The sequence below is a fragment of the Notamacropus eugenii genome, chromosome 2 (assembly GCF_028372415.1).
Source record: "Notamacropus eugenii isolate mMacEug1 chromosome 2, mMacEug1.pri_v2, whole genome shotgun sequence".
NCBI classification, from domain to species: domain Eukaryota; kingdom Metazoa; phylum Chordata; class Mammalia; order Diprotodontia; family Macropodidae; genus Notamacropus; species Notamacropus eugenii.
Genome location: NC_092873.1, coordinates 100,867,693 through 100,890,018, shown reverse-complemented (window position 1 = coordinate 100,890,018; position 22,326 = coordinate 100,867,693). Strand labels below are relative to the sequence as shown.

Here is a 22,326-nt window from a genome sequence, read left to right as displayed (position 1 = left end):
CTGTACTAAGAATTGGAATAGCCAGACCAGTTATTGATTTTTTTTGCCTATGGTGAATTCTCAATGCAACATAAGAACTCTTGAGCTACCTTTCCACATGGAAAAAAATGTGAATGTTAGAAGGGTTATGGATCTTGGTAAAGCACTTTAAAACTGCCTTTGAATGTCACCTTTGTACTTCAGACCTGTGTCTGGCTTATCACTTCATTCAGATAAGAAAAAGCAGTTTCAATAACTACTTAACTTCATTTGTATCTGCACATAGACTTTAGTGCTCCCCTGTGTCGTGTGTTTCCATTAGACTCTGGCCTTGAAAGCTAGAGAAGCCCATGGTTGCACATAACTATTGTACTCAGCACTATTAAGTCCAAGATTTTCCCCTGAATTCCTGCCTCCCTCATTTTTAAAGAGTTCAGGGTTGATTTTTGCATTTGGAAAAGTCTCTTTGGTTTTTACCATGAGATTTACATTTGCCTCAGCCAGTGTGGCCTGGGGATGAATGGGGTCAGGAACACATTGATGTGATAAGATGTTTGCCATTTGCAAATAGTACTTGGGTCAAATTCCTATGGCTTATCACACTTGAAGAATGGAGAAAGGAGACAGGACCCTGATTTCAAAATGAGGAATGTTATTCCTGGAAACCTGGCCAAAGTTTAGGAAAACACTAAGAATTCACTCAGTATATTTTTACAGGTTTTGTGTCCTGCAAAAATGGGAACTCTGACCGTGATTTTGACATTAGCTGTTCTGTAAATGATTTCATTTGCATATTGCTGTGTGGACATACCTGCCCTTTTCTTTCTAGAGTCAGAAAAGTCAGCTGCTTAATCATAATAGTAATTAGGCTTCGGACTCCTTGGGGATCAAGGTTTTACTTTTCTTTTGTTCCATACCTAATCTTTATTTCCAGAAAAGGTTGAGAGAGCAAGAGGATTTAATAAAATAATTGCATCCAGAAGCCAACCAGAATATGGGGCAAAATTTAAAAAAAAACAAGTCTTTTTATGGAGATTGAAAGACACGAGTAGGAAATCTGTATAAAGAGTTATCTTGTTGCTGGAGCAGTTGCCAATTTAAGCCTTCTACTATTTTTTAGTATGAACTGATTCAGAGGCAGAGTGATAGAATGAAGACAGGGCTGACCTTAGAGTCAGAAAGACCTGGATTCAGGTGCTCTCTCTTCACGAATACTAGCTTTATGACCATGGATAATTAACTTAACCTCAGTTATCACAGGCTACTCTCTAATTATTGTAAAGTACATAAATTACCGAGCTACTTCTGTAGAAGGAGTTTCTGTACCAGTGAAATCACAGGTTGAGAAAAAAATAATCGATTCGCATCCTCAGACTTGAGTTTCCACCTTATAGTGAATCATGCCCTGCTGTATGTAATTCCCAGACGATAGGTTTCTTGAAAGCCTAGCATCCATCCATTTGCATGAGAAATCAAGAACACAACATTATTCTCTTTTGGTAATGATCACTGGTTTTCTCTTTTAAAAAAAGTTTGTTAACATTACAAAACACATTGCTGGACATATTGCTAAAATTTGCACCTTGGGTCTGAGGATATTTGGTTTATGATGCAGCCTGTTGGTGAGTGACTAACTTGTTGACTAAACAATTAAATTTTCACTTTTGTTCCCCACCCCCACCTGACTTACTTTGTCCCTCCCTACCCCACCCCCTCCATGAGTAACTTTAGCAAAGAGGGGCACAGCTTAAATTAATTGCAGCACAGGGAGTATATTTTTAGTCCATTAGGGGCCTGTCTGATGAGGTTGACTTGGATACTGCCTGACTCCAAGTGGTATTAGGAAGCCACAGGCATGTCCCAGATGGCTGTGTATGTCACTGATTTCTCTTGGAGCTGACAGGCTAGCCCTAGGGAAAAGATAGAGAAAAAAATGTTACTGGAGGCTAACTGTTGGTCCAAAATAAGAATTTCTATCAGAGTTAACAATACCATTCACATCAGAATCTCCCTGATTCTCCCTCATGTCTTGGGATTTCTGGTTTGCTTTTTGGCTGAGCTTCCTTCTTCCCCTCATATTCGTGATAGAAAATGCAGAGAGAAACCAGTCTTAGCAATTTCTCATCTTGAATGAAAAGTTCTGTTGTGTTTTTCAAAACCAAACAAGAAGCGTGCAAAAAATCAGTGCTAGAACAGATGCTTGTTCTCCAGGACTGTTGTTTCAGCCATGTTAATCTATTAAGTACTTAATAATTATGATCACCCTTTCAGTAACAGGATCAACCTAAAAGAAAGAAGCATTTTTAACCAATATAGATAATGCTGTTATGCTAATTAATCACTTAATGTTCAGTAACATGAATAACCTCAGTTCAAAAATCATTTCTCTTCGACCTAGGAATGACTATTTCCCTTAGACTTTCTCCCCACAGACATGCTTTCTGATTGGTTACACCAGTAACCAAAACCCTCAATTAGCCATGGCCTTGTGGTTACAGATAAGATGGTGATCTCAAAATCCATTTTGACATGCTGTTAGAGATTATTTTGAGGCAAACTTAGCTGTTTTTTTGCTTAGGCCAAAAAAAAACAAAAACAAAACCACCAGTATTCCCTGAACATCTAATGATTGGACCTCAGGAAGGTGCAGTCCAGGAAACTGTAGAATGGCAAAGGCAAAAACATCCAGGGTTTTTAAATTTGTTATAAATAATCCATGTGTGCACTGTCACACCTACAGAGGTATATGCCAATAACTTTGTGGATAAGCACATTTTTGAAAGGTCCAACAATGGAGCCACATGATATAGTGATACATAGATATATAGGTATATGAGTAATATGAGTATAGAGATGCTGGGCTTGACTTCAGACACTTTACTAGCTGTGTGACCCAGAACAAGTCACTTAACTTCTCAGAATCTTAGTTTCTTCATCTTCGAAATGGACTAGGGTCTCTTCAGGATCTCAAACTGAGATTCCATGAACACTCTGCCAACTTGTTCTCTCCCAAACTCTTCAGCCCACACAGAAAGGAAAGCATACTGCCGTTTGACCACCTGGGCTCATGATTTGTTGTCTAATTACCTGAATGATGCAGTCAAAGTCACCATCTAAAACCAATGGACTTTTGTGTATTGCTTTAACCTTGAAATCAAGTGAAACAATCCAATTTCTAGTGAGGAGAGCAGGGTGGAAACCCCAGGCTAAGGATTCAATACAGCTCAATTTGAAAACCCTCTTGGTTTTCTGAAAGGCCTTTAACCATTTTATATAGTTGCCACGTGTCTCTCCATCTGCATTTCCCACTAAATTCAAGTAGATTCAAGACTTTTTAAAAAAATGTCTTTTGAAAGAGTATTTTATCATTAAGGTATGGATCAGGTGCACAGAAAATATTTGATCTTGGGCACTGAAACATCCTCATTGGCAGCATCCTAAAACCTAACTGGTTCTGCATCTCAGACTATTATGAAGAAAGCCATAGGGCAAAGGACTGCTGATAAATACCTAAGGTAAAATAATGTAAAAGTCAGGAAGACTTCTAAGGCCTTTCTCAGGTGATTGTGACCACCACCCAGAGGCTGGTAAAGGGATTCAGTGAATATGACATAGAATTCCTGAGGTTGAAAATTAGAGCAGAACAAACCTACAAATGTATAGAAAAGGATCCACTAATCTCCCAGAGGACCTTAAGTCTGTTTTTCTTAAGGATCTAATTGACCCTCAGCTAGGGGCCAAGTTAGCCTTAATTGTGCCCTAATTGACTGTTTAAATAGCTAATCCTCCCTAATACAACTACTCTTCCAGTTTCCTCATCTCCTCTTGACAACTGATGCTGCAACTAGTTTGATAAACACATCATCTTAACCAACCACATTTCCTGCAGAGCATGGCTCCTTGCCATCCAAGCTCCTTTCTCTCAACACATTTTCATGGACTTCTAACCGAGATGTTCCTCAACAAAAAGTGAATGGTTCCTGAATTATATATCTAAACACCAATGATAAATCTCCTTTAAAATAATTTTATGATTGTGTAGAAACACCAAAGCCAAAGAGACGTTAAACCTTTTGTCGGACTTGAAAAATTATTTAGAAATTAAAACTTTACTCCTTGAAAGGAGAGAAGCCTGCTAAAGAGGAGTGAAGATAATGGGAGGGTAGCAGCAACAGTGTGCTTACAGGGTTCAGGTTTTTAATAGACGTGAGACTAAAAGGAAGGTAATATGTGAATTTAAATGGCTTCTCTGATATTTGCTTTAATAACAGAATTTAGATCTCATTCCTTTTTTTTTTTTGCCATAGAAAATGCACTTCTCACCCTACCAGGGCTTTGAGTCCCAACTCTAGAAACCCTGGTCAGCTTCAGCTATATATCTTTCCTGGGGTGAGGGGAAATTATTTTGATTATGAGAGCATAGGTTTAGAGATGGAAGAGATCTTAGAGGTTACCTAATCCTATCTCCTCATTTTACAGAGGAGGAAACTATCCTTAGGGAAAGGAACCAAGATATGTGAATGTAGCAGGATGAGACCAATTGGCACAAGATTGATCAAGGCATACCTACTCCATCAGGACTAGTCATGCTGTTGTAGGCTGAAGGACCAAGAGGCATGCATGAATTAGGAATTTACGGAATTTCTAAAAGCATGAGAGTAGCTCTTTCTGACCAATGGGAAAGAGGGGGAAGCAGAGCCAGGGTTGGAACAAAGCAGGTTTGGAATGATTTTTCTTTGATGATAAGTTGTTGTTTGTTGTTGTTGTTGATGGTGATGATAGACTTTAATGCTTTAAGGTTTGCAAAGCACTTTACATATATTATCTCATGAGACAGGGGCTATTATTATCCCCATTTTACAGACAAAGAAGTTGAGGGTGAAAGAGGTTACGTGACTTGCCCATCATCACATAACTGGCAAAAGTCTGAATCGGGTCTTGAATTTGTGTTCTTGGCTCCAGGTCCATCACTCTGACCACTGCATGCCAGAGTTAAAGCCCTCTATAGGAGAACTGGAGCTCCCTTTCTACTCATTCATTCAATAAACATTTGTTAAGCACCTAGTATGTTCCAGGCTCTGTGGTAAGTGCTAGTGATACAAAAAGAGGTAAAAGACAGTCCGTGCCCTCAAGGAGCTTAATATCTAATGTGAGAGACAATATGCAAACAAACATATATACAAAGCAAGTTATAAATAGGAAATAATATGATACATAATATAAATGGGAAATAATTAACAGAGGGGAAGGCACTAGAATTGAGAGGGTTTGAGGAAGACTTCCTGTGTTCCTTTAAGAAGATTTCCTAAAATCCTGGACCTTTAGTTGGGACTTAAAGGAAGCCAAGGAGGTCAGTAGTCGGGAATGGAGGAGGGAAATCATTCCAGGCATGGAGGACAGCCAGAGGGAATGACTAGAGCTGAGAAATGTAGTGTCTTATGTGTGCAACAACCAGGAGGTCAATGTCACTGGTTTGAAGAGTATGTGTTGGGAGGCAAGGTACAAGAAGAGGACTGGAAGGGTGGGAGGGGGCTAAATTATAGATTCCTAATCTGTAAACTCTTGGCCCAGATGGAGGTTAAGGGAGAAGGCAGACTCACATGTAAAGGCAGATCAATGTAGGACCTCAGCCAGCTTCTCCTCATAGTAAAGGAAGTTCTCCTGAATGTCCTCCCAGGGTACAAAGGCCTTCGACTCTCCTTCTTCTTGCTCCACAAAATTCTGCCACACGTACTCGAAGTCCTGGGGCTTCATGATGCGTAGCTTGCATCCTGCTTCCTTCAACCTCTTCAAGGCAGCCTTGATCTCCGGCTCCTCCCACATGAAGAGCCGACCCACCAAGAGGAGCATCCTAAGGTTCTTGGTTTTGCTCAGGGTGTTGGAGATGCGGTCAGCACAGGCTGCACAGGGGCTGGAGGAGACATACCAAGTGACATTGTAGCGAAGGGCAGGGTCGAAGGAGGGCAGGATGGTTTTGAAGAAGGCCTCTTCTGCGTGGTCTCCAGCATGCTCATCCTCCAGGTATCCCCGAGACATCTGGCCTTGGCCGTCCTTGCCCTGGACTTCCACCACGTAGCACAGGAACGTCTTGTTCCGTCCGGAACTGTATTCCACATTCCTGAACTGAAACTTAAAGAAATTGACAGGAAGCCGTTCCCTAAAGGTGAGGAAGAGAGGGGGGGAAAAGGGAGGAGGTGGGCCATCAGGTGAGATTTTGTTTAGAAGCATAGCTGCCTAAAGATCAATACCACAATGGAGATACCAGCCAATCAGTCCCCTTCTTCTCCCCCTCCCCCCCATCAAGAATTCTAGGATTGTAGAGTTGGAAGGAACTTGAGCTATCATGTTACAATTCCCTCAAATTAGACAAAGAAACTATAAAATTATACATTTATACAGTAATTTTTTAAAGGTTTACAAGACAATTTCCTCATACCAGCCTGAGGAGGTAGGTGGTAGCAATATTAAACTATGATTTTACAGGTGACAGAACTGAGACATAGACGTTACAAAACTTGTGCATGTCAATTCCTGGACTTCTGACTTTAGCACCCTATTCACTAATCTAAGCTGCCTCCCAACTTTCAGCAGATTTCCTGCTAAAAAAATCAGTAAGGGTGACCCCAGAGTGAGGGACTGAGATGAGTGCAGTAAGTACACAGTTTTATCCCACGTAGAAAACTGACTAAACTCTCACACAAACCCTTCACACAAAGCACTCTGGGGCTATTCCTAGCTTTCTCCTGACTTTGAGTGGTGAATTCTAGGTATATATTAAGTGTGAAATTCACAAAACTGCATTTTCTTTGTATCTTACTGGTGTTCATTTGCCCCCTTTTGTATCCATTTAACAAAGGCCTCAGGTAAATTGTCCATTTTCATATCATACTTCGCCCTTCTTCTACCACGGTTATTTCTTTTTATACATGATGGAGAAGAAAATGAGGCAACTTTGGTGTCTTATAAATAAACTTGCAAGAATTCTCCTTACCTATCTTTTCCTTCTCCTTCCTTTTGTCCCAATCACCATCACTTAATCACTTTGATAGATGGAAGTAGTCAACATTTCAACTCTTATTATTATCATCATAATTGTCATTAATAATTACTACTTATTATGAAAATAGAAATAATACCTAGCATTCGTGTGCCATAATGCTTTACATCATAGTGGGAAATAGAAACTACAATTATTTTGCAATATCTTGATAGACTAATATTCCAACTATCTGGTAGCAAAATACTATGAAGTTCCTAACTCCTATTGAAAGAGAAATGAAATATAATAAACTATGAAAAAATATAGTAAAGTGGATAGTCTCATCTTCCATTGTAACAAGTACTTGTTATCCTTAGATAGGAGATCCTGCAGTTTTTTTTCTGAAAAGACTTCTTTCACAATTGTAAAAGTACTTGGTCACTTCCCCTTGTCTCCTTCCCTTGAGCAGGGAATATTTTCTCATAATAAATCCTGCTGGTTGAATTCCAGCTATTCCATTTTTCTCCTTTAACTGATTCCCCTCCCCCCCTTCTCTACTCCTTTATGTGAAGTGCTTTTCTTATCTATCCTAAGTTGCCACAAAATGCTGCTAATTGTGTAAGCAGACCAGAAAGGTTATAAAAACAGAATCTGTAACCTGAGAAGTAGAAGCTTCTTTTAGTGAGAGTAGCCTTCCTTAGCATGCTATTAAATGTCTTTGATTTTAGTTTGGCTTCCTATCTTTGACCCATAATCATTGGACCCTCCATTTACTGGTACACCTCTCCTAAGAGATTCCGTTCTTCCCAGTCAAGAGAATTCCCTGACAACATACATGATCTCACTTGCACTTTACAACAACCTTGTGATTGACTTATCCAAAGTCAAACAGCTAGCTCTCTAATAAAATATTTATTGAGGAAGTGCCTGCAGTATGTCCAGAACTGACCTAGGTACAGTGGAGGATGCAAAAGAAGAATGAAAAATAGTTCCTATCCTCAAGGAACTTATAACCTAATCAAGGAAGATAAGGCATACTCCAAACAAAACAATATGAGACAGTATTTAATTAAGGGCTAAATTGTTCAGACTGCAAGAAGTGGTGTGGATTCCAAAAAGAGTCTTGGAATCTGGGTTCAGGTCCCAGCACTGCCACTAACTACTCACTCATTGGTGGACAAGTCATTTCTATCTGGCCCTCAGTTTCTTCCTTTGTAAAATGAGGGGGTTCTACTAAGATGACCTCAGTCCTTTCTAGTTTGAAATCCACCATCCTACTCTAACCTAATTTGAGGTAATGGTTACTCAAACCACTGACAAACCAGCAAGGGAAGCATTGGTGTTCCCAGATACTGATAACCTAAGGGACTAGCCAAAGACTGGGGTGAATGCTAAATAATCCCCTGTAGGATCCATGCCCTCCCTTCCCCCACTGAAACTCAAGTTTCCATGTTCCCTCATGTCAAGCTAATTTTCCACTATAGAGATAAATGACTGTGGGGGCCCAGCCCCTGGGATTCCTCAGTACACTATACTTAGCTCCCTAAGCCCCTCTGTCCCTGGACCAGAGGTGTTTATTATTTACTTAGCATTTCAAAAGAATGGGGACTCAGATGAGCTCCCTATGCTGGAGCCCACACTTTAGCCCAGCACAAGGTCAGACTCACCCCAGCTATCAACCCTTTAGAACACCTAAGACGAGTCATTAGGCTTGGCAGCTAAAGTAGCACTTTGGAACAATGGGATCAGAGGACCTGGATTTGAATTTTGACTATAACTTACGATCAGCAAGACTTTGGACAAGTCACTTAAATTCTCTGGATCTCAGCTCCTCATTTATGACCTAAGGTGGCAAATTCGATGTCTTCTAATCTAATTTCCATCTTGAAATCTTTGCTCTTATGATGCCATAGCTCTTTCTTCTCCAAACCATGTATCTGTTCTCTTTCAAATAGCTGAAAACCTCCTTCCTAAGTCTCTCATCCCATTCACAGTCATAGAGCTGATTAAGAGCTAACGGGACCATAGATGACCATTCGATAACCATGGAGGTCATCTAATCCTCCTTCCCCCTCATTCTTCAGATGAGGAAATAGATCCAGAAAGGCTATTATTTAGCCAGCGTCACACAGGCATTAAGTACCAGAGTCAGGATTTGAATCCAGGCCCTTTGACTCCAGATCATACCTTTACTCTTTTTCCATCTATCGTTTAGCTGCTCAATTGGACAATATTCGTTTTCAGTCACTTCCATGTTGCTTACTACATTGTCTTAAGAACGTTTTCTGCTCATGAGCCTCTTCCCCCCTCAGGCGGGGAGCTCTTTATAAAAAGGAACCTTGTCTCCTCAGAGCGGCTTTTACAGGATTCTCCACATGGAGAATATGCAATTATTGACCTCCTGTCCTATGTAGCAGAATATGTAGAAGGTTTGGGTCCCCTAGCAAAAATTTCCAGGAAGGTCCATAACTTTGAAGTAAGCAGATCTCCAAACTAATTCCAAAAGGCTACATAATCTTTCTCATTTCTCTACTTCCTATTCACTGCCACTACCTTAGTCCCTCATTACCTCCTAAATGGCCAATAACAATAACTTCCTTGTGGGTCTTCCAATTTCAAGTCTTCCCTCCTTTCTTGCTCCTCCCTCCCATCAATCTGTTGTTGCTGTCAGGTTAACTTATGGTCAAATCTAATGATATCATTCCTCCTTAAAATCCATCAGTGACTCCCTACATGAATAAAATAGAATTTGCTTAGCCTCCTGCTCAGTGCTATCCATAATCTGGCACCAGCCCGTTTTTTCTGCCTTTACTTTCTTCACCTTCTATTTAAGTCACTCTCTAGTTCAGTCTCCTTCTGCTGACCTGCCTCTATGCTTATGTTCCCAGTTCTTCCCCACCTACCTCTGCCCCTCTTCTACCACCTCCACTGTTGAAATTACAATCAAACTTTTCCTTGAAATGTTCTCTGAACCCCAATGTTGGCTAGAATTTCTTTTCTTATTAGACCTCAAATGGAACTTTTTTTAGGCATTTACTCTGCTTATCTTATGGTACAGTCTAATGACCAGAGTGCTTGACTTAGAATCAGGAAAGAACTGAGTTCCAGTCCTGCCTTTGATACTAGCCTTGTGACTGTGGGCAAGTCACACAATTCCTCTGAACCTTAATTTCTTCATCTGTAAGATGGGAACATTGATACCTATAATGCCTGGTTCACAAAGTTGTTATGAAGATCAAATGAGATAATGTACTTAGGGTGCTTTGTAAATCTTAAGGCAGTATGTAAATGTTAACAAGGTTTCTTTTTATCAGTTGGGTATTATCTACATGAGAGATAGCATGGTAAACTGGAAAGATCAACTAAGATTGTAAGACTAGTACTCAATAAGCAGTTATTAAGTGTTTACTGTTTGTCGGGGCCTAGGTGCTAAGTACTGGGGTTGCAAAGAAAAAGCAAAAAGAGTCCCTGCTGTCATGAAGCTTACATTATAATGGGGGTGACAACATATACAAATCAGTGCATACAAGATAAATGCAGAGTAGATGGAAGGCAGCTTTAAAGGGGAGAGGTCACTAGTAGGCGGAGACCAGAAAAGGCTTCCTGAAAGAGGTGGCATATCAGCTAAGTCTTAAAGAAAGTCAAGGAATCTATGAATCAGGGATTAGAAAATAGAGCATTTCTATCAGGGGGCACAGGCAGGGCAAAGGAGTGGAAATGGGAGATGGGAGGAATAGCATATAGGCCAGTGTGGCTGGACTATGGGGTTCATAGAGTAGTGACTTAAAAGGCTGGAAGGACAGGAAGAGGCCAGCCTGACTGTGAACACCTTGAAGTTCCAAGACATCAGAGTTTATATGTAATCTCAGTGGTAAGAGAGAACCATTCCAATTCCTTGAGTAGGAGTTGGTCAGGGTGAGGGTGAGGGTTGTGGTGTGGCCATGGTCAGATGAGCTTTAGGCAAACCACTTTGGCAGTAGTGTGGAGCACTAATATCAAACTCTAACTGAAATGGAGGCCACTAAACTACACATAGGGATCCCTATAGGCTATATATTGATGTAATTTTAAAATGTACTATTATTTATGTTTCATTGATTTTTACTTATTTTATTAAATATCTCTCAATTACACTTGAATCTGGTTCACACACGTGGGTGTATTTTGGACAACATGCAGTCCACAAGTGGAGTGTTTAACACCATTAATATGGCCCATGGGTTCTAGTGGGGAAGAGGCTTGAGGCAAGGCATCCAATTAATAGGTCTTTGTCTAGGTGAGAAATGATGAGGGTGTGAACTAAGATGATGACCATGTTTGTAAAAGAGGGGATGTATATGAGAAATGGAGTAACATAAATTGCAAGATTTGGGAAATGATCAGATATATGAGCTGAATGAGAGAACTGAGTCAAGATTTTCTCTGAGATTATTGAATCTGGCTAAAAAAAGTGGTGTAACCCTGGACAGTGGTAAAAAAAAGTTTGGAAGAAGGATGGGTTTGTGGGAAGTGAGAAAATAAATAACCTGGGTTTAAATCTGGCTTTAACGTTTACAATGTTAATTGTAGAATTATGGAAGTTAATCCATCACCTTAGTGTCATCATCTTTAAAATGGGGAAAATAATATTTATGCTACCTTATCTAGCAGGGGCATTATGTCAGATCACTTTGTAAACCTTATAATGGTACAGAAATGTGAGTTGTTTGCATGCATACACATACAGACATATGTATGCTCACACAAAATATGGACATTAGAAAATATTATACGTATTATATACTATGTAAAACACAAATATATATATTCTTTTAAATTAATATTGTATGTGTTGATTATAAAGAGTATATAGCTACATATTTTACATAGTATATTATTTAAGCAGAATGCGGGGGATGCTATTTCTTCTTCATCACATCATTTATTTATTTATTATTCCCTCCCCCCCCCAAAAAAAAGCTGGGACAATTTACTTTTTTGTCCGGAGTGGTTTTCATTTTTGATTTCTTGAAATATAACTCTGGAAAGATGGGCTTTTAAAAGCCCATTGATGATTTAAATAGAGCTACATGACTCCACCATAAAATCCAAATCACTCTGGCTTTCATTGAATGATCAATAATAGTAAGCCCAACCCAACCCTCTGTGGCTCATTGTTTAGATTTTGATGGCTTAGAATGAGTGTATATGGCAATTGTTTTCTGTTCTGGCCAGAAATTCTGAGGGACTACCCTTCCCAGACTGATATCTTGGTGTTGGTACATTGAGCCCTCATTTGCCTCAATTCTTTAACCACCCTTAGTCATTGAATGGGTATGGCCTCAGACAAACCAAGACCTGGGAAAGACCTTAATTTGGGAAGACCAAGGTCACCCACTGAAGCCTAGGCCATCCAGAGTCGTCTTAACCTTTGTCTTGGCACCATATTTTGATAACTGGAGGAGTTAGGCTGCTGACTTTGCTCGGCTCTGCCCCACTCTTATCCAGTTCACTAGCAAATCAAGATATCACCCTCTTGATGTCATTCATTCTCTTTGAGAATGAAGGATGAAAGACAATGACATACATATAGGTTTATAGAATGTATCTACTCTATATTATATATACTATATTTAATATACAAGTAGACTATGTGTATATATTGTATATGTATAGAGAGGTATATGGAGAGTGGAAGAGGTACTGTATTTTTTACTTTAACTCTTTATTTGCATTTTGCTTCTCCTTTGGCCCCAATTCAGACCAGAGCAATCTCAGTAATTAAGTAAATCCCTTAACAGGCTGAGTAACTGTGCTTCTGAAAGTAAGTGCTACAGGTATTTCCTGCAGAGTGTGGAGGATTTAGCTGAAGCCAGTGTTAAATGCAAAAACATAGTTTTGTCAACTATTCCTGACTAAATTAATAGAACTTGCCGAGGGCCCTATCCCTTTGACTTCTGGATAGGTTTTCTTTCATCCCAAAGATTTTGCCAGACAGATTCTCAAGCAGATAAAGCTAATTTGTTCTAATTGGTTGCTAGATCCAGAGATGAGGTGCCCAGCTTGAAAAGAGCCCTCTTCTCTACTGGAATGCTGAAGTCCAGCTTCCTTGAGCACAAGGAAGAAACCCAGAGAAACCAGAAACCAGAGGAGAGAAGGTCAGCCCTCTATTAATACCCAGTTTACTCCTCCCTCCAGCATCAGACTCCTCTCCTGCTCGGTGAGGGGGTGCACTATACCAGATATTGCTACAGAGAAAATTATTTCAAAAGAACAAATCACAGGGGAAGTTTTGACTCTTGATTCTCCTTTGGCTGGGAAGCTAGGACAGTTTGGCTTTCCTAGGATATCTTGATCAGAAGAAAAATAGAGAATGATAGAAGTGACCTCTCACAGTCAGTCAGTGAACATTTATTAAGTGTCTACTATGTGCAGGCACTGTGCTAAATGCTAGTGACTTATATAAAGTTTATCATCTAATTAGGGGCTTCCCTTGAAACCAAGAACATCCAGGTTCTGGAGGTTAACAGGTCAAAAAGGCAGCTAAAATGTCTGGAAGGGGTACTAAAGTTTCCCTACAGAAGAAGTTCTGAACCTGGGGTCCATAGACCCACAAGAGGTCTTTTGGATAGATTTCAAGGGGCCTATGATATTGAATGGAGGAGTAAATTTCTTCTTTATTTCAATGTAATTGGTTTCCTTTGTAATCCTAAGCATTTTATTCTATGCATTTAAAAATATTATTCTGAGAAAGATTCCACAGGTTTTGCCAAATTACCAAGAAGCCCATGATATAACAAAAGGTTAAGGAGCTCCCCTCTACTAGGTGATTTCTTTTTAGTCATAATATAATGGTCTCAGTTATTTCCCCCCAACAGAAAAAAGCAGTGATGCAGAATCCAATAGTATATGAATTTCCTTCTTTGCGGCAGCAGTAGAATTCTCTTCCTTATTATCATGTTTTCTTAAGAAAACCCTTTTAGCACATATTTTACTACCAGAATATTGAGTGCAGAGGAGAAGGAGATGAATATGAGAGAGGGAGAAGAAAGGGATAAAGGAAGGAATCTTTCTGAGAAACTTTACCAGCTGCCAATGCTGATGTTATGAACCTAGTATCCTAGGATGCTGCTGCCAAGAGCATGATTCTTCCCTGTTGTTGTTTGGTCATGTCTGACTCTTTGTGACCTCATTTGGGGTTTTCTTGGCAGAGATACTAGAGAGGCTAGCCATTTCCTTCTTGAGCTCATTTTACAGATGAGGAAACTGAGGCAAACAGGGTTAAGTGACTTGCTTAGGGTCCCACAGCTAAGAAGTGTCTGAGGCCAGATCTGAACGCATGAAGATGAATCTTTCTGATTCAAAAACCAGTGCTCTATCCACTATACCACCTAGCTGTCCAGTCAGAAGAACTTGATACTCTTAAACAGTTCTTTAGGCACTCTTCTGTTTATTTTCAACAAATAGAACCTAGGATGGAAAGTGGATGGCTGTTTGTCAGATTTTATAAAAGTGGCTTCTTGGTCTTCTATGGGCCAAACTAAATGACTTCTCATGTCTTTTTCAATTCTAAGATTCTATGATATAGACAGACTAGTGTTCTGATGTGGGGCAGCAAGGTGGAGAGCGTGCTGGGTCTGGAGTCAGGAAATCCTGAATTCAAATCTGGTCTCAGACATTAGCTGTGTGGTGCTGGGCAAGTCATTCAACCCTGTTTGCCTCTATTTCCTCATCTGTAAAATGAGTTGGAGAAGCAAATGGAAAATCATTCCACTGTCTTTGCCAAGAAAACCCCAAAACTGGGTCATAAAGAGTCAGATACACTGAAATATCTCAAAAACAAAAATGTTCTGATCAGTTTTATACATCTCCTCCAACGATGATAAGCAGTTGCTCCTGATAATCAAAATATATCCTCAAAATTTGGGGGTTGCATTATTCTGTGGTGGAAAGGGACATACATGTGAATGAGTAAAACATCTTTCTCTAATCTTAGGAGAGACCTTAAAAGTCTAGTCCAATGCCCTCATTTTGCAGGTGAGGAAACTGAGGCCCAGAGAGGAGTTAGTTGCCTAAGATCACAAGAAGTAGCCAATCTGTATCTGAAACCAGGTTACATAGACTGGAGATTCAGCTCTCTTTCTGCTTCAGTAATATTTGTCATTGTGCTAGGCCATTGGAAGGATACAAAGTCGGCCTTTGCCTTAGAATGGCATACAGCATGTATCCAGATAACTCCAATAGAAACTAAAATATGATAAACTAGGTTCTGCTGAAAGGGAGGAGAGATTGGGGAGGGAGTGCACACTCCCTTAAGTCACCATTTCCTAGGAACACATACCAGCATGATGGGAGTAACAGAGGTTCCTTACCACACAGAAATATGAGTGGCAGTGGGATTAAACATTTTTGGCAGAAAAAAATTCCCAAGTTTTGCACATGGATCATTGAAAATTACCTAGTTTCAACTCTTTTTTCTCCTCTCCTTTCCCTAACCCTTCCACCAGATTTGCTCTCGAAAGGGAGAGGGGTAGGGAAGAACCAACATTTATTAAGTGCCTCCCATATGGAAGGCGCTGTGCTAAGTGCTTTACAAGTGCTCTTGTTTGTTTCAGTTTCCCCTTCTCTCTCTTCTCTTGTCCCTCCCCATCATCAAGGGAAGATGTTTGGGAGAGGTTTAAAGAACTTGTACATATTTGTAAGAGTTCATGTGTGCCCCAAGTGAGAGCCTGGGAGGCATCTTGACTTTATTTTCTTTCCTTGTAGAGGACCATCTCTGTCAGCTGATCTTTTAGATGAGCCATGGAGGGAAGGAGGATGACTGTCCTAATAAATATATCCCCTATTATTTATATTATTATTATATTATATTAATATATGTTATATTAGCCTACGGGGCAGTCCAGATTTGGAGAGAATGCAATAGAATCATACTTGGCAATTATCTGAACCCTTAGGGTGAGATTTGGGAGTGAGTCTTGCCTCAAATCTCTCTCCACTCTCCTCAGTTGTCAGAATGAGCCTTCCTGAAGCTCCGAGCTGACCTTGTCATCCCCTTCCCCATAAATGCTAGTGGCTCCCTATCACCTTCAGGATCAATTGTAAAATACTCTTGTCATTCAAAGCCCAAAGCCCTTCATAACCTTAACTCCCCCGCACCCCACCTCTGTCTTCTTAAATCTTCTTATACCGCTCTTCCTCTATGTATACCTTGATACAGTGACACTGCCCTCCTTGCTTTTATTTAAATAAGATACTCTATCTTCCGGCTCTGGGCATTGTCATTGGTTATTCCCATGACTAGAATGTTCTCCTTCCTCATGTCTGCCTCTTGGCTTCTTTCATGTCACAGCTAAAATCCTATCTTCTAGAGGAATTCTTTCCTAATCCCTCTTCAATTCTACTGCCTTCCCTCTGCTGGTTATTTCAATTTATATATAGTTCGTTTGTATGCAGTTGTTTGTGTCCTATCTCCCCCATTAGACGGTGAGATTCTTAAGAACAGCAATTGTCTTGACCTTTTCTTTGTATCCCTAGTGCTTAGCTCACTGTCTCCTATGTAGTAGGAGCTTAATAAATGTTTACTGACTAACTGACTATTAAGGAAGATTATGCCAGTGGAAGTTTAGAAAACACTGGAGACCTCCAAGACTGGAGTTGGAAAGAGGACAGAATAAGGGAGGGAATGGGCATTTCTTAAGTGCCTATTATGTGCCAGGCACTGTGCTAAGAACTTTACAAATATCTCATTTTAGCCTCATGACACCAGAACACTGGATTTGGAAGCTGGAAGCTTTGAGTTTAACTCCTGCTCCATTACTTATCATTTGTATGACCCTATTCAAGTCACTTCTGTTCAGTGGGCTTCCATTTCCTCATTTGTAAATGGAGTAGGTTGGACTAGATCAGGGGTGGGAAACCTGTGGTCTTGAGGCCACATGTGGCCCTCTAGGTCCTCAAGGGTGGCTCTTTGACTGAATCCAAACTTCACAGAACAAATTCCCTTAATAAAAGGATTTGTTCTTTGTAAGTAGGACTCAGTCTAAAGGCCTCCTTCAAGGACCTAGAAGGCCACATGTAGCCTTGAGATCAAGTGTTCCCCACCCTTGGACTAGATAAATCTCCAAAGTTTCTGAGATCTTTTTTTAAACTCTAAAATCCCATGGTCCCTTGACTTTTCCTCTGAGAAGGTGAGTTTTGCTACGGAGGGAGACAGCCTGATTAATCTGTGCTTTCCAGTGCCTTGTTGCTCCAGTGCTTGTTTGACTTCCTCTCTGGGGATTATGGAGGGAAGATGTTAGTGGGATATTCTTATTTTACAATGAAGGTAAATGCCTGTTTCCTCCCCTTTTCTCTAAATTCCTGCTATCCACCTGCTTAGTCCTGCCCCACCTCAATAATCTTTTCATGAAGGAGGCCAATCAATCTAGGGTGAGAAACAATCAGTCTAGTGACTCATGTCACTGAGGGGCCCAGTTCCACCTATCATGGAAAACAACCTCTCCTTCCTCATCTCCTAGGGTAATGAAGGAACACAGGAGGATTCTTTGGAGTGAGGTGAATATACCCCATGGCCTTGTAAAACCAGTATAATATGGTAAGTTTGATTTAGAAGGAACCTTAGTAATTACACAGTCGATCAAACAGCCTGGTGCTTTGATGTCGAGATCATCCCCCATTAGAGGTAACTGGTAGGGCAGAGGGCCTGGAGTCAGGCACTTACTAGCTGTGTGATCCTGGGCAAATCACTTCACCTCTCTCTGCCTCCATTTCCTCAATTGTAAAATAAGGATAATAATAGCACCTACCTCACAGGGTTGTTATGAAGATCAAATGAGGTAATATTTGGAAAAAACTTTTAGCACAGTGCCTAGCACATAGTAGGTGCTACATGAATGCATATTCCCTCCCCTTTCCCCATTGGGGGAACACTGCCTTATTCACAGACCCTCCTTCCTGAGAAGGGAACCTCTCTGGTGTCCATAATCAAGACAATGGGAGGCCCAAGCCTGCTGTATGTCTATGCCTCCTTCCCAGGAAGCTTTCCAACTATCTGTCACCACTTAGCTAGCTTTGTGCCACCTCCTTTTAGACCCAACAGCCCATGACTTTGCCATAGAATCAAGGCTCTATAGAGTCAGCTGGGTAGTTTCTCTTCCTTCTGGGCCATCCCTTTAATGTGCTCTAGGGCCCCAAAGGGCATTTGGAATTTGTGATTATGACCAGGATACTTTAATTCCTCTCTAACTTTTCTCTCATTTTTGCTGATACATTATGACTAAAGAGATTCCTAGGGTTTCTTTTGTTGATATCAGCTTTCTTCAGGTAGACACGCACACATACTCACACCCCACCCCAAAGACATATGTTGTACCTACCAATTGTGTAACCTATGGAAAGGAAACATACAGCCATAGACTTTATTTGAATACAAGATACTTCCTGAATTCAGTCATATCTGACTCTTCATGACCCCATTTGAGATTCTCTTGGCAAAGATACTGGAATAATTTGCCATTTCCTTCTCTAGCTCATTTTACAGATGAGGAAACTGAGGTAAACAGGGCTAAGTGATTTACCCAGGATTACACAGCTAGAAAGTGTCTGAGGCCAGAATTGAATTCAGGAAGATGACTTTTTCTGACTTCAGACCTGGAGTTCTATCCATTGTACCACCTAGCTATCCCACTGTGTGTTCAGAAGCCACAGCAAAACTCAATGGACTAGGTCTCTTCCAAGCTCTTGTTCTCCAGAAACTGAAAGCTTTGTGGGGTCAGGTCTGTTGTCTTGCCCTCACCCCATGCCTCCAAGGGAACTCTTCAGTTCTCTAAAACATGCCTTCTGCCTCCAAGCCTTTATACTTACTATCCTCTAACTCATCTGGCTCAGGGGCTGGGGGGGGGGGGGGGAGGGGCTTATGGGATGCTCCTCAAAAGGCAGATTCTCCAATTTCTGGAGGCTCCATCTCATCTGCAAATGCATCTGGTCTTTACTCTGCCTCTTCTCAGCATTCCTGAATGGTGGTCCTTAAAAATTTTTTTGCATTATTTTATAAAAGTTCTTGGTCTGTATTTTGTATGCATCCTGTCAACCTCTGGGTTGAAGATAGAAACTTTGAAGACATTTAAAAAAAAGTGTTTTTTTTTTTCCTCTTTTTTCTGCATCTTCCTTCCTATGCTCTTTCCCTTCCCTATTTTCTTCTTTTTCCCTCTCCCCCTTCTTCTGCCACCCAGAAGTCACAGAGTATGAAGTGCTCTGAGCTTATCTGCCAGATCATGGCCCAAATCCCAGAGGCTCCCCCAAGGGGTCTGACTTGAAGAATCACCTTTGACTTGGGAGCTTGCTGACCTCAGTGACACAGAGGTTGACAAGTGAGGAGGGGGGCAAACGTCTCCTTCTCTTCCTACCTCCCAGGACAGATGGACAGTGACACCTACAGGCTACCTCAAGGCTGTCTATTTACCCAGAAGGGCCCCAGGGGACAAATTCCTGCATCTGTGGCTTGTTTCTCTGGAGTGTGGAAAGGAAACACCTAGGGCTTCTCACTGTTCGTTTTAGAACTCTTTGTTCTCTAGGCTACATATTTCTAGCTTTTCATTATTTCAAGTCCACACTGACAGCTTCCCTTTCCCCCTAGACTGGGGATGTGGGTTGTGGAAATGGAAGGTAGGGTGCTTTTTGCTTTTTTTCCCCAATTGGGAACATTGGGGTTACACAAAATTTAAACCTGAACTGCAAGCTCTTTAGGGACTTGTCTGTCACCAGGAATCTTCCATATTTGGAATGCACAAGTCATAGACTAGGCTTCAGTGCCCAGTCATATCTGTAGGCTAGGAAACTTCTTTCCATTGCAATGGCAGGGACATATGTGTGTGTGGCCTAGGATAGTATAAACTAGGCTGCTTGGATAGTAGGAAAGCCTCTTAATGTCCTTTCACCTTCCCCACCTCACCCCTCCAATGACCTTTAGTTGTTTTTTCTATTCCTTTCATTAAGCAGTATCAGTGGTAGAGGGGAGGCTCAGTTAATGATCTAAGGGGGCAGTGGGGATCTCTTGGCCAGGCTGCCCCAGAGCTTTCCCTATCCTTGATCCTATCTGGCCCCAGCTGTTCCCCTAATCCCAGGATAAGGGTGAGATTATTTGAGTGGGCACAGGGCAGGACAAATTTGGGGGTTGTTCTTCCTCTCAGGATTCAGGATAAATCCCCCTGAGTAAGGTTTTCCTGCCCTTGGAAGCTACTGTGCTCATGTTTTGCCTACTGTCTCTGAGACTGTGGTCCCCACTCATCTGAGCACTGCTGTTCTCCCCACATCTCAAAGGGAGACATTGAAGAGTAGGGGAAAGTTTTAAGGGGCAGGTAAAGAGCTCATTGCTATTCTCCCCAGGTGACAGTGAGAAATATTGAGATGTGGGGAAGGATTTGGGGTCAGGTCCAGCTGAGCTCAGCCCCTCAAAGACCCCTATCTCACTCTCTTTGGCTACCAATTTGGCAGCAGCAATAGCCAGAGGGCTAGGGAAGAGACAATGAAAGCAATTATGTTTTGGACAAGTCAGTGGGGCCCCAATGGCTGCTGAACACAGCTGCCCTCCTGCCCTGTTCCTTGCACCTGAACCTACTTCTTCTTGTCCAGGAAGCTCACTTTGCTTAGGCAGAATTGGATCCAATACCCTCTACCTCCCACTTGACCTTAATGTCCCTTTGCTTCATACTCTGTGAACTTATCTCAGTGGTTTCTCTGACCTGGACTATGTACCAGCTCCTTACTCATGGGGCGCATGGATCACTTCTGCTTCTCTTCCCTGGGAAAATTCATAAAAGATTTGTAGGAAGAAACTGTTCTCTCATTCAACTCCTTTTGTGGAATCTTTTCAGAGATTAAAGCCCGGAAAATAGAAAAGGGAACAACTTTAATTGGGGCCCTGTTGCAATCTCTCTCTCTCTCTCTCTTACTCTCTCTCTCTTTCCACCCCCTCTTACTATCTCATCCACTGCCCCACATCCCAGTCAATTGCTCCAGGATTACAGAGAGTAGAGTTTCCAGTCCCTCTTGAACCCTTTAAAAGGATTAAAAATAAACTATTGAAAATACCAACCAAAACTAAACCTTACTTGGGCAAATGGCTCTCTGGAGGAGTCTCACCTGATTTGAGACTGCTACCTCAGAGAGTAACTTGTGAGATAAATTCTTTGTAAACCTTGAAAACTATATAAATATGTTATTATTATAGTTCTTGATATTAATAGCAAGCACACAAGGAAGCCCCTTACCTTGCAAGGCTGATGTCCTATCATCCCAAAATTCACATATTTAAAAACATTTGTGCATTAGTCTGGATTTAATGTCTACATCCCAACTCTAATTTCAGGGCACAGTCTAGCCAGTGCCTCCCTAATACTCCCTTCCCCAACTCTGGTCAGCATTACCACCTTTGCCAAGGTCCCGCACTCATGCTGAAAATCTCACTCTTACCTCACCCAGAGAAGATTAGCCAGTAACCTGTCTCTTACCCTGTGACAATCTCAAAGGGTGGCAACTCAATCAGCTCCTTCAGTTTCTCAGGGTCATCCAGGTTCTCAGAGTCCCCCTCTCCATTTTGAGGAGCAGCGGCAGCTTGTTCTTTCTCAGCCATTTTGGGGTGGGGTGTAGGAGTCACTGGGTTTGGTGGTTGGTTAGGCCACAGACAGGGAGCTAGCTAGGCTGCTGGGCAGCAGCTGTCAACAGCTAAACAGAGAGCAGCAGGAGAGAGCTGGGAGTCTCCGAGCTCAATGTCCTCTGCTCCTCTGTGGCTCAGGACTTATAACCAGTGCCTTCCCTCCCCCACTCTTTTTTTAATTGAGTGACGAATATGTTGGAGTGGGGGGAGTGGAAAATCTTGGCCACTGGAATCCCCTATTTATCAGTAGGTAGAGACAGAAAGTTGGCAGGTCCAATGCCCTGGCCTCCCTCTCTCCAATACCTCCCTCACCCCACTACCTTGCTCTGTTCCAGCTTCAAGCTTATACTCATCAACTCCTTGCTCCCCCAACCCCATATAGGGTGGGTAGGAGTGATGATGGAGTGACCACTTTCCTGAAAATTTAGACTGGGGCCTCTAATAGGGATAGAAGGTCTTTTGGATAGGGGGTTGGGCAGGGTCAGGAGTCGAGAGATTTGGGAATAAGCTAGATCAAAGTTTAGTAAAACAAGGTGGAATAGGGCTTCAGAATGGAGAGAGTTAGTGTCCAAGCTATGGATTCAAAATTAACAGATGCTAATTTATCCATGTTTATTTAACTGAAAGCCACATAGCCATTCCATCTCCCTGTGGTGCCATGCCCCCTTCCTCCTAAAACCAGAGAAAAGTCCTCAAAGTGGGATACTTTCAAATATGGCTCCAATATGGCCCA

General features: G+C 41.5%; 1 protein-coding gene across 1 annotated transcript; it reads right to left on the bottom strand.

Annotated features, from left to right (window-relative positions):
- Positions 1-1,473: 1,473 nt before the first annotated feature.
- On the bottom strand, positions 1,474-21,742 carry APOBEC2 (apolipoprotein B mRNA editing enzyme catalytic subunit 2). Its single transcript, XM_072642025.1, has 3 exons — positions 21,448-21,742; positions 5,580-6,136; positions 1,474-1,889 (listed from the first exon to the last, which is right to left on the bottom strand). Exons 1-2 carry the CDS (start codon positions 21,567-21,569, stop codon positions 5,593-5,595), a joined length of 666 nt encoding a protein of 221 aa, XP_072498126.1. The 5' UTR covers positions 21,570-21,742; the 3' UTR covers positions 1,474-1,889; positions 5,580-5,592.
- Positions 21,743-22,326: the final 584 nt, after the last annotated feature.

What these genes read in the sequence shown, in the direction of transcription:
- APOBEC2 (XM_072642025.1), bottom strand. Translation starts at nt 21,569, where the DNA reads ATGGCTGAGAAAGAACAAGCTGCCGCTGCTCCTCAAAATGGAGAGGGG. An exon ending in CCCTTTGAGATTGTCACAGG is followed by an intron (nt 6,137 to 21,447) that starts GTAAGAGACAGG and finishes CCTCACCTTTAG; the next exon opens with GGAACGGCTTCCTGTCAATT.